This window comes from Rhamphochromis sp. 'chilingali', assembly GCF_963969265.1.
Source record: "Rhamphochromis sp. 'chilingali' genome assembly, chromosome: 1".
Taxonomy (NCBI): domain Eukaryota; kingdom Metazoa; phylum Chordata; class Actinopteri; order Cichliformes; family Cichlidae; genus Rhamphochromis; species Rhamphochromis sp. 'chilingali'.
The window spans coordinates 58,664,910-58,678,065 of NC_137929.1; the positions used below are offsets into that span (position 1 = coordinate 58,664,910).

General features: G+C 40.3%; 1 protein-coding gene across 1 annotated transcript; it reads right to left on the reverse strand.

Moving 5' to 3' along the window:
* Nucleotides 1–1,995: 1,995 nt before the first annotated feature.
* LOC308402017 (desmocollin 2-like protein) lies at nt 1,996–7,304 on the reverse strand. The gene is made up of 13 exons (XM_080890540.1): nt 7,170–7,304; nt 6,944–7,034; nt 6,629–6,837; nt 6,425–6,529; nt 6,015–6,170; nt 5,587–5,731; nt 5,344–5,498; nt 5,078–5,212; nt 4,720–4,905; nt 4,445–4,575; nt 4,309–4,376; nt 3,990–4,110; nt 1,996–3,468 (listed from the first exon to the last, which is right to left on the reverse strand). The coding sequence occupies exons 1-13, from the start codon at nt 7,206–7,208 to the stop codon at nt 3,462–3,464; spliced, it is 1,548 nt and encodes a 515-aa protein (XP_080746666.1). The 5' UTR covers nt 7,209–7,304; the 3' UTR covers nt 1,996–3,461.
* Nucleotides 7,305–13,156: the final 5,852 nt, after the last annotated feature.

Sequence of the window (13,156 nt, forward strand, 5' to 3'; positions counted from 1 at the left end):
TGCCACCTGGAAAAAGTAAAAGAAAGTCAATAATGATAACACTATCTATGCACTTCCTAGGAAAATGTTTTAAATAAGTCAGTGTTTTATAGCTTTTCTCATTGCCAATAAAGCCAGCATTTACAAAAAAAAACCCAAAAAACTAATCTGTATGTTGTGAGGTGGGACATAAGCTGTGCTTGTTACTTGTGATACCACATATAACAACCCATTGTATAGGTGGCTGTGAAAAATATGCATATAGGCAAGGTAAGTTTATTTGTATAGCACAATTCAACAACAAGGTGATTCAAAGTGCTTTACAGAGACATTAAAAACAAAAACAAATAAAAAGCATGATTTAAAATTGATTAAAACAAGCAAACAAACAAACAAACTAATTAACAAACAAACAAAACAGTATATAAAATCAAAAATCAGAACAATAGATAAAATCAGTAGTTAAAATGTTAGTTTTGAAATTTAAGCTTAAATGGGTGGAATTGGTGTTTTATTCAAATGCAGCTGAGAACAGGTGAGGGCACAAAACATCAGGCCTGGCATTAGAAAGTGATCATGGCTGCCATGACTGGATATAAATGTTGATAATATAATATACTCAGGTGGCTCAAGCCATATACATTTATTATTTTTTGGAATTTTTGTTTGTGACCAGGCGTTTTGAGTTAATTTTTTTTATTTTTGATTTCCTTATGTTAGATTGAGATTATATTAAATTCTTGTGTTATAATTCAGTTAGGGAGTAATTGAGTTTCATTCTAGCTTTTGTTTCATCTATGTCTCCTGATATGAGTCTTTTCCTCTCCTCTATGTAGTCTGTTTTGTCCTCAGTGTTTTTACTTTCAGTTATCTCAGTGCGTTATTCTCTCCCTGTGTTACATTTTCTAAGCTTGTGTTGTCAAGTCTCCATTATGTTTCCTGTTGTATTTTGCAAGTGGTTTTTGTAAATTATTATTTTCAGTGGGTTTAGTTTTGCTTCCCCTGTGGCATCATGTTCATTTTTGTCAGCTGTGTTTCCTCAGGTGTTTCCACTTCCCTCATTACCCTCCTGTATATTTAAGTCCTCTGTCTTCCTCTCCTCCTTGTCATGTCACCATGTCAAGTCAGGTCAGGTCACTGAGTGTTTGCTTTCAACAGTTCAGGTTCATGCTCATGTCATGTTTGAAGTACTTCACGGTTTTACATACACCTGTTGAGTTTTCATCTTATGCCTCGTGTCATTGTCTTCATAGTTTGTTTAGTTCAGTCCCAGAATAGGTTTAGTTTCACTTGTTTTACTGTTTGTTTGTTTTTTTCTTAATATCAGCCGTAATAATGGTTTGATCATCAGTTCATTTCTCCTGTGTTTGCTTTTGGGTCTGCTACACAAACATGCAGGGCATGACGATTCTTTCTTTTTTCCTGGCACTTTTTTTTATATATATCACTGTGTTTTTGAATCTTACTTCATGGGGTAGGTAGTCTAAATCTCAAAAAGCAACAAGCAAGGTTAGAGAGTGCATTAAAGGAATGCCACAGTTATTACTCATGTTTCCTCAGTAGAATATTTCTCATTTCTAACTTTTGTTTTTTTTGAAATATTCAAGTTTATTCAACAAAACATTATAATGTATTTCAAATGAGAGAATCTCCACCTCCCTTTTCAACTTTACTTCCACATACGTTGACCTACAGACACCATTCAAACTTTAAAACAAAGCCAAGTCATTGAGCCATTCAGCTTGCATGTCTCTTTTCAATGTCTTTTATAGCTTTTCCTTCAGTTCCTGTTCAAGTTCCATGTTTTATTCCCACATTTCAGATTTTATAGTAGGTGCCTATATGACGGTATGTTGGCAGTTAATTCCCTGTTCCATTAGTACCTACTTGGATCAACTCTGCGTGGTTTGCAGGGTTTGCCATCAGGTTATAGTACATGCTCAGCCAGATTTCCAAGTGATCCAAACAGGTACTACAGTGTGACACCGTCAGACTGCATGCCACTGATTGGCTGGTCAGTAGCATCATTCGATGAGTCACTAGAGCATCTTGTTCACAGAAATAGCATTTTTGAAAGTAAGCAATAAAGGAAATGGTTACAAAAAACAAATTTAAGTTCAGATAGTGGAACATTACACACACTGTAATGCTCAATTTGTTTTTAATTTTTTTACTGTGTTTTCACTGTGCAGCCAGTTGTATTTAGTTTCAGGCAGTAACACTTTACCTCTCCAGTTCTGCCCTTGTGCAGATTGTAAAAGGAGACTGTTAGAAATGTTTCAATAACCTGCACCCATTTGACAGTCAGGGAGTTGAAATAAAACACAGTAACACAATATTGCTGTGCCATTAGGAAATTCAGCAGGAGTAAATCAACACTGAGTAAAATAGATCATTATGAAGGTCTAATTTTTACATCACATATTGTGAAATATTAGGCAGTTATTTTCTTTCGTTATGTTTTTGTTTTACTTCAAATATATCTGCAAAGATGAAAATTAATAACAATAAAAACCAGCAACAAGGCGAAAAAAGAAATGCACTTTCTTACTGCAGACAATGATTTAAATAAAAAAAGAGTAAAACATACCATAGTGACTACTAACTAATATACAGACAAACACGAGTAGCTTAATTTCAACCCAAATTAACCAGAACTTCTAGTCCATGAACTAAGAGCTAAAAGGTTCCCTTAAGGTGGTTTTGTATGTTCTCCCACCAATAGCTTGTGTGCAAGAAAACACAGTTTTGTTTTTGTTTTGTTTCCATTTCCCTTCACAGCTTTCTGAATTAATTTAAGTTAATGATAATCAACAATTTATGTGATATACCCCAAAAACAGCTGGATTTTTATGAGAAATTGCTTTCCAACCAGAAACGTCCATGCACCAAAGACTCCTGAAGTGTAAGAAGGAGCTGTCCTCCAAAAATAAAGATATGATTTTTTTTTAGATCTTGAGGTACAAAGCTCCAAAAGATTGCTTGGTAAGGAGCTCCTGGTGGAAATGTTGCTAAAGCCATACAGCACACAGTATGCACAACTAACAGCATCTGCTTAGTTTTTAGAACAAAACCACTTTAACATTAAAAATACAAACAAAGGAACAACAAAAAACTCACAACAACAATAACAGCAAAGAAATAAAGCAAAAAACAGCAATAGCAGATACACACCTGCACCGCCTGCTTGTTCTTTTTTTATATATGTATTCTTACCCCAGAAACAAGCTAAGCATTCAGACCCAATCTGCATCTTTTACAGCTTAAAGTAAACAACATTAATCTGGAGTGACTGTTTTCATTTCTTTCTGCAGACCTTTGCAAGAGTTTTTAACTTTCATCCGAATGTGTTCAGAAAGTCAATGTTATCGTTTTCATTATTATCACTGCAACATCTGATAGAGCCAGTTACACAGCCACATACTTAGACCCTTAGAAGTGAATGATATCGTCTGCGTATTGCCCTTTTGTTCCCATTTGGATCAGTTTCTAGAAGACACAGGCAGTTTGTTAATATTTCCTGTTATTACTGACGGTCAGATATTGAACATCGGGCTAACATATCACCAACAAGTTAAAGACAAAATATATTTTACCAAAAGCTGAGAAATGCTGAGGTTTGCACAGGATACTATCCAGACTTAGAGAAAAAGACGATATTACAAATGGGATTTAACTCATGTTTGTAATCATAAAAAAAAAAAAATACCTGATGTAGATAGTGACCATTTGTTATACAGAAAACCTCTTTAGTCTACACCACTACCAACAGGCTGACCAATGGTGCTTGAGGTTTTTCTTTCAAGCCAAGATTAATCATTACACCCTTAACATAAACCATTTAGTGTTTGGTCAGTCTCGAAATGGAGACGACTGATGAGACTTGCATCAATCAAAGCAAAAGCAGCAATAAAACAAATAAAGCCAAAGGAGGGGGGGGGGGGGGGAGAAGCAAATATGGTTTCTTTGTGAATAACTGTAAGCCGAGACGGTGCTTCTACGTTACTAACCTTACCGCGCTGTCCCCTGGGACCTCTATGTTGGATATGAGTGGGATTCTTCCTGTGTTTCCTGGTTCATTAAGCTGCAATTTCTCTCTCTTTGTTAGACAGAAAAATGCAAGAAGCAGGACTGCAACAAAAAGCAGGCGTGTTCAAAATCAGAGGTCACAGAGTTCTTTTATGTGTGGTAGGCATCACAAGAATGAGCATAGCAGCATTATACACTACACTATTGTATGCAATAGTGTTCACTTCCTAATATGCAATGAGCAAACTACAAGAGAACCCCTATCTAACCCTTACAACTTAATCACAATGGGAGACTCACAGAGCATCAGGAGCAGGACCACAGGGCACAGCATAGTCATAATTCCTAGTAGTCCGAAGGACACAGAGCTGCAGGAAAAGGTGTATCAGTCATTTTCCAAGAGTTCAGACAAAGGAAACAACCATACCCATCTTACCCTGCATCCACTTTTTCAACATTGACATTCACAGGGATGGACTGCCACGTGGCACTGCTGCCATTCAGTGATGCTACATTTTGTGCAGTGATAAGGAGCTGGACATCGTTGGTCTTCTCATAATCTAATGGCTGGAAAAAAGAAAGACATTTTAAAGTTTATAAATATAAATCAGTTGTATATAGGCTGACTTTGCATTAGATGTGATCCATGCAAAATGCTTCCACCAACATCACTAAATGATAATAATGAATTGAATAATAATCCAGTCTCACCTTTGAGATGTACAAAAGCCCTTCATCTGTTTGGGGGTCAGTAACTATCCTGAAATTTCCATTTTCGTTTCCTTTAGTAATAACAAACTTTGACATCCAGTTCGATGTGTTTATCAAATCTTTATCTTGAACAGGAATTCGAAGTAAAAGTTTTTCACTTTCATCTTCTTGCACAGTAACATTATACTACAAGAAAGAGCAAGAAGATGGGGAAGAGAGGGGGTGTCTTTAGTATTTCTTTAATTATGTCAGTAAAAAGTATTTTGGTGAAAAAGGTAGAAAAAGGACGCTAAAATCAATCGATATGATTTCAGTTATTCAGCCAAATTACAAACTGACACTTCTTTCAAACACTTACAGATGATTTCATGAAGGCTGGTGGATTGTCATTAATATCACTCAGAGCAATTGTTGCTGTCGATGTGGCAAACAGACCATTTGGTGCACCATTCATATCCTGGATTTTTACAGTCACCACATGGTTGTCTTTTAACTTTAAAAGAAATGTTAGAAAAGTATTATAATAAAAATATGTTGTAAAGCACTTGCATCATCAATTTCAATAATGCAAGTTTTCAATTACATAAAGTTCACAGGTATCAGTGATGCAGAGGCAGTGCTCACCTCTCTGTCTAGGGTGTTGGTTGTTGTTGTGATGACACCTGTTTCTGGATGAATGGTAAACATGTCTGATCCAGATACGAGTGTATATTTAATCTTCACATGGTTGGTGTAAATTCGGTCTCTGTCAGTTGCACTCACCACTCCCACCACAGTCCCTGTATTGTAACCCATAATCATTTAGAGCAACTGCACTGAAAGTCAAATACCACAGAATCAACTATTACTGTATGTTGTCTTTCTCACCTGCACTACAGTGCTCAGGAACTGTAAAGTGTAAAGGACCTACGAACTCTGGAGCATTGTCATTGACATCATCTACAATCACTCTCAGGGGGAATTTCTCCTCTAGCTCCACATTGGTATGCTTGTCAAAAGCACGCACTACAAACTATAGAGGGAAAAAAAACACACACATTTGACTAGGTTAATGCACACAAATATCGAAAGGAGAGGCAGGGACATAACAAGACTCCATATGTGAACTGTGCCAGTACCAGGTTTGAATGAAAACATAAATAAATAAAAAAAAAGAAATAAACAAACATGCTCAGTAGAGGAACAAATACTCTGCAGCTATTTGAATGATTGATAAATCACCCGTTAAAGATGACTGTGGAACATTATTGGAACTCTTTACAAATCTTCTAAATCAGCGTCATCTTCACACTCACATTATATGCTGGGAACTCCTCACGATCCACTGCTTTGAGCAAGAACAGATCCCCCGTGTCTCTGTCTATACTGAACACTCCAGTTGGATACGTATCGACTCCTTCTCCTTCAATAGTAAAGTACATATCATGGCTTGCTGAGGGCTCTGACACCAGCTACAGGAGAATCCAAATAAAATCATAAACAAAAACAAGGATTCTGTTATTCATAACGTGTTTATCATGAAGCAGTCTGCTGTGGGCTCTTTCAGCTCACAGGGTCATGAAATAGATCAAAAGTGTACGCAGTTTACAATATGGTACTGTAGCTCAAACACATAACATCAAAGAAAATAATAACTTTGTCAGCTGAATGTAACCTGAATCAGATCAAATGAAGGGAGGGTATATAAATTTAGCATTCAATTCACCTTCTCAAGGAGTATTGGATAGTTCCCTTCATAATTCTCGACTACAGACGTCGGAAAACGACAGGCCGGTCTTTTAGAGCGGTTCAGGGAGCCTTGGCCTCGTCGCTGTGACATTCCAACAAGTTCAGACATGTTAGATAAAAAAGAAAAAAAGACTGTGCCTTCTGACCTGTATAAACGACTCACAATATGCAGTTGCCTTACATGTCTTTTCGGCATTGTACTGCGGACAAGGTGAACTTCCATCTTTCTTTCCAGTCCACTATTGTCCCGAGCAGACACAGAAAATGTCCGTCCTCCTTCTGCCACTGAGACAGACGTTAAAGCTACGACTGCTCCGTTACTTTTTATTGTGAAACTCGGGTCCTTCACAGTTAACTGCACTGATTTTGCAACACAGCCGACAGTTTCAACTGAAAAGCGAGAAAGTGAAAGATAAAAAGAGACATAAAACACAAAACATTCGGCTTACAACACTTTTTCAAACTGAAGGAATAACACAAATACACAGAGCGGCACCTTTTGCTACTTGGTATCCAGCTGGAATTATTTCAGGTACAATTACGTAGAGAGATCTCAGCAGAAAGCACGACTCCACACAGGACAGGATCTGGAGGTGAAAGTGAGTTTCAAACTGACTGGTCACATTTAATGTTTTAATGCTTCCTGGCATGACAAAAGTGAGAGAAAGTAAACATGTATCAATCATGTAGGCATGCTCTAAAACCAAACTAGAAGCACTTACCAGCATTAGGTAGGTGGAGGAAATCAAAAGTTTCCCCATGTTTGGAAAAAAAAAGACTGACTTTGTCCTGCGTCAAAGTGTTGGGAGTCTGGTTAGTGTAAGTGTGTTAACTCAAGAGCTTCTTCTCTTGTCTATTGCTTCACTTCTCTATCAATGTCAAAACACAGGCGTTTCTCAGACGGCACACCCAAGTGGAATTTTAAACAAGCGAAGTAGCTTCGGGCTGTGCTCGCTGGTGTCTGCTGAGAAAGCTCCCTGAAAGTTGCAGATATTCAAGTGTTTTTTCCCCACCAAATCAAATCAAATCAAATCACTTTTATTGTCACATCACATGTGCAGGCACACTGGCACAGCACATGCGAGTGAAATTCTTGTGTGCGAGCCCCACAAGCAACAGAGATGTGCAAAACACAACAACACAAACGAGCAAAATACAAGAATGGCCAACCTGAAACTAATAAATATATGTACAATATATAATAGTGTATGCATTTCTGGATGTGTATACTAAATGTTTTCCTACGTGTGTGTGTGTGTGTGTGTGTGTGTGTGTGTGTGTGTGGTGTGTGTGTGTGGGTGTGTATACACATTTTTACAAATTAAATAGTAAACAATAATAAAATAAAATATATAAAAATATAAAAATATACAGAGTTGAATATGTGCAAAACAGTGGCATTTCTGTACGGTATGTAGTGCATAATGTTGAAGTTCCAGTAGTGAAGCTGAGGTGTCTATGAAGTGTTCAGCAGTCTGATGGCCTGATGGAAAAAGCTGTCTCTCAGTCTGCTGGTACGGGACCGGATGCTGCAGAACCTCCTTCCTGATGGAAGCAGTCTGAACAGTTTATGGCTGGGGTGACGGGAGTCCTTGATGATCCTCCCCGCTTTCCTCAGGCACCGCTTCCTGTAGATGTCTTGGAGGGAGGGAAGCTCACCTCCAATTATCCGTTCAGAGCACCGCACTACTCGCTGGAGAGCTTTGCAGTTGTAGGCGGTGCTGTTGCCATACCAGGTGGTGATGCATCCAGTGAGGATGCTCTCAATGGCACAGTGATAGAAGGTCCTGAGGATGCGGGGGCTCATGCCGAATCTTTTCAGTCTCCTGAGAAAGAAGAGGCGCTGCTGCGCCTTCTTCACTGTTTTTTTTGTGTGTACTGACCACGTAAGATCCTCAGCCAGATGTACTCCAAGGAACCGGAAGCTGCTCACTCTCTCCACAGCAGCGCCGTTGATGGTGATGGGGGTGTGTACTTCTCTGCACCTCCGGAAGTCCACTATCAACTCCTTTGTCTTTGCGACGTTGAGGGTGAGATGGTTGTCTTGACACCAGTGGGTCAGGGCGCTGACCTCCTCCCTGTAAGCCGTCTCATCACTGTTGGTGATAAGACCCACCGCTGTAGTGTCGTCCGCAAACTTCACAATGATGTTGGAGTTGTTAGTGGCTGTGCAGTCGTAGGTGTAGAGTGAGTATAGGAGAGGGCTCAGTACACACCCCTGTGGAGCACCAGTGTTCAGTGTGATGGGGGATGAGGTGATGCTGCCCAGTCTGACCACTTGGCGTCTGTCAGACAGGAAGCTAAGGATCCAGCTGCAGAGGGAGCTGCTCAGTCCTAGATCCTGCAGTTTCCTGTCCAGCTTCGAGGGAACGATGGTATTGAATGCTGAGCTGTAATCTACAAACAGCATTCTCACATACGTGTCTCTCTTCTCCAGGTGTGACAGGGCAGTATGTAGTGTCAGGGCTATGGCATCACCAGTGGACCTGTTGTGGCGGTATGCAAACTGTCGAGGGTCCAGTGAGTCGGGTAGTGCAGAGCGGATGAAGTCCCTGACCAGCTTCTCGAAGCATTTGCTCACGATGGGGGTCAGGGCTACAGGTCGCCAGTCGTTCAATGAGGAGATGGTGGAGGATTTGGGTACAGGGACGATGGTGGCCATTTTGAAGCAGGCTGGGACTACAGACAGAGAGAGGGAAAGGTTGAAGATGTGCGTGAACACTCCAGCCAGCTGAGCCGCGCATGACCTGAGGACGCGGCCGGGAATCCCGTCCGGACCAGTAGCTTTGCGCGCGTTCACCTTCCTGAAGCACTTCCGCACATCCTCCTCAGACACAGTGTGCGCACTGACGTCATCCGCGGTGCGCACACTGTCCGGTCTCATGGTGTTCGCTGTGTCGAATCTAGCGTAGAATACGTTTAGATCCTCACACAGAGAGGCCGTGGTCTGCGGTGTGCTGGTTTTCCCTCTAAAGTCTGTGATCGTGTTTAGTCCCTGCCACATACTCCGAGGGTTGTCAAACTGTTGCTCCGCCCTGTCCCTGTACTCACGTTTGGCTGCTTTGATCGTCTTCCGGAGTTGGTAATGTGAGTGTTTGTAGTCCGATGTGTTCGCGGAGGCAAAGGCGGTGCTCCGTGCCGCCAGTGCCGTGCGAACATCTCCGTTAATCCAGGGTTTTTGATTTGGGAAGGATTTAACTGTTCTGGATGGGACGACATCTTCCACGCATTTCCTGATAAATCCACAGACTGAGTCTGTGTATTCATCAATGTCTTTAGCGGCCACGTTAAACACTTCCCAGTCCGCGTGATCAAAACAGTCCCGCAGCGCGGACTCCGATTGGTCCGTCCAACAGTGCACCGCCCTCCGGGTTGGAGCTTCCTGTTTCAGCTTCTGCCTGTAGGCGGGCAGGAGCAGGATGGAGCAGTGATCTGATTGGCCGAATGGGGCGCGGGGGAGGGCTTTGTACGCATCCCGGAAAGAGGTGTAACAGTGGTCCAGAAGCCGTTCTCCACGAGTGTTAAAATGTATGTGTTGGTGGAGTTTGGGTGAGACTTTCTTCAGGTTTCCCTTATTAAAGTCTCCGGCTGTGATAAACGCTGCCCCTGGGTGTGCGGTTTCCTCGCTGCTGATCGCGCTGTACAGTTCCCTGAGTGCTCGGTCAGTGTCGGCTTGTGGGGGAATGTAAACAGCCGTAATAATCACTGCTGTAAATTCCCTCGGCAGCCAGAATGGCCGGCACTTAATCATCAGGTACTCCAGGTCCGGTGAGCAGAAGGATTTGACCGGGTGCACTTTCGAAAAATCACACCAGCTGTTGTTGATCATGAAACATACACCACCGCCTCTGCTTTTCCCAGTAAGATCCTGCGACCTGTCCGCGCGGTGCACAGAGAACCCCGGTAGTTGTATTGCGGAGTCCAGCAGGGGCAACATATCTATTTTACTGCAAGACATTAAACAGCGACTAAATGCGGTTTAATTCTGGAAAAAGACATTAAACCGCTAAAACTCTTCCCCTCAAAGAGTTTTAGCGGGATTATAAGAGCTACAAATACACACAATTAAAGCATGTAGCATTATTTATAGAAATCTGTGCATATGGAGTATAAACAATATTCTTATAACACTACAGCATGCTGCAGGTACACGTATTTGAAGAAATACTGGTCTGTCTGCTTTTTTTGCCAAGACTTGTGTGCAGTAATGACTTGGTCTTTGCTCATCAGGACTAATAAATATTTATTTTTGTCAATCTGTTGCAACAGATCTACCAGGATTCACAGTTGTGGCCAACCAGCAAACCAACACTAGTATCACCACCACGATTTTGCTTAAACTCCACCAAGAATTAACCTTAGACCGAACCAGTTGTCAGAAACAATTTTTCTTATTGCGACCTGAAAAAAGTAAAAGAAAGTCAATAATGATAACACTATCTATGCACTTCCTAGGAAAATGTTTTAAATAAGTCAGTGTTTTATAGCTTTTCTCATTGCCAATAAAGCCATTTGAAGCTTACACAGCTACATTCTCGCTTGAAAATAACTTAAACGTTTATTTTGTGACCCAGACAGAGTAATAATTCAAACTCCGCCACTCTGTGTTTCTCTGCTGCTGCCTCGTTTGCGTTTTGGACGAAATGGATTCTGGGATATTGCATTTTGTCATTTCGAGCTGATTGGAGACCAAAACAGCCAATCAGATTTTTTTTGCATCCAAGTCTGTAATTGGCTGTTTTTTTTTGGCACCAATATAACGGTGTACAGAAAGAGTTGAGCGCGCGAGCAACACATTGCGAGCGAGCGCAAATGCAAAAATAGAGCGAGAAGGGCTGCTATTGTGAGTGTGTGTGGATAATAGCAAACACTGAAATACATTTTTTGCACACAGCAATGAATTTTGTTCACTCAAATTCAGCTTTTCTTTGCTCAAAATAAATTTCTCCTCAAAATGCTACACTTGCACCTGCAATTTTTTTTTACATGTGCTCAGAATAGTGGCACAAAACTAACGGCATACGTAAAAGGTCCAAAACACGTAAAAACTCCAAAACATTTAAAAACTCCATAGCACGTACAAACTTCGAAGCACGTGCAAAACACAACAGAAGTGCTCCAGGATGCTAGGCGCAGTGTTGAGCTTTTGTTACCTAGTGGCTACACAAGCCAGGAAGTACCAACGACCGGATTTGGTGTGTGGTAGTAACAGGTAAACAAAGATTTATTTTTTTTTGTAATTATTTGAATATATATGAGTGCTTGTGTATAAATACACAAACAATACACATATGCTTTCAATTGTGTAATTTAAGTGATCTAGTAGCTCTGTTTTGGAAGTTCATTAGATCTGACATTAAGACAATCAGGTTGAAATCAAGGAATGTAAGAAGTCACTTACATCCAATTTGTCTACTCTGAATATCAAGATAACAAGTATGGAGGGAGGCACACAATATTTTGCATCTACAGAAAGTACACAGCCCATCTGCAGGGACTCGTGTGCTACAAAATAGGTTTGATGATTTACAAGTCTGATTGCAGAGGAAAAATGTTAGTTGTCAAAAATGTGTTTATTCTTCTAAAGTGTATGTAGCTTCATATCTCCCATACTAGTGTTGAGTTGTTACTGTGGTTTAACTGTTGTAAATCATAAGATGGTAAACAATACAGAGCTGTGTAATCACAGTCCTACACTCCATTTACTTTAGATACAAACTAGTGTGGCTTCAGGGCAGTAACCAGCTAAAATAAACAAAACATCACTGAGCCAGTTAAACCTACTATGCAATCCTACAGCTGACTCCTTATCAAAGTGAAAGTGACAAAAAGAGAAAACAAAGAAAAAGTCTACACATTCTCTTAGGGCAGCAGATCAGCAAGTCCCATGAAAGAAAGAAAAAAAATTGCACCACAGCAGTTGTAAATCCGAGTTAAGTTTTGTGACGATAATAACTTCAATAATAAAACCTGCATGCACTTTTTTTTGCATATTTATTATTTTTTTAGATACCTTTCTGAACTACAGAAATAACTGTTATGTTTTGATTTGATTTTTCACCTTCTACCATAACAAAATCATTATTGATTATGTATTAATATATATATTTATTTATTTCATGACACAATATATAAACATTTTGTATTAAATTTAAATGTTAATTACTTAGCGTTATTACATTTGGGTAACTGTTAATATTAGAGATATTTTTATCCAGAGTCCAGTTTGCAGGTGCTGGATCTTCATTCTTGCTCTCAGTTTTTATTGTGTAGCCTGTGTAGGTGTTTGGTTCTTCAAGATCACCACTTTTACACTCTTCAGGGGTTTCCAACTCTAGGCCTCCAGGGCTGGTGTCCTGCAGGTTTTAGATCTCACCCTGGGTCAACACACTTGAATCAAATGATTAGTCCATTCCCAGGCCTCTGGAGAACTGCAAGACATGTTGAGGAGGTCATTTAGCCATTTAAATCAGCTGTGATGGATCAAGGATACATCTAAAACCTGCAGGACACTGGCCCTCAAGGCCTGGAGTTCGACTCCTGTGCCTTAGGGGTTCCTCTTGTTTTCATGGAGCCTGCAGTGCAGCAGTAATGTGGGCATGTTGGCACACAGGAACAATTGCAAATATAAAATGTAACCTACAGCCTACTTTATGTGAAGAACTGTAGACTTTAACCAGTTTATTGAATAATCTGAAACTTTTGAGAA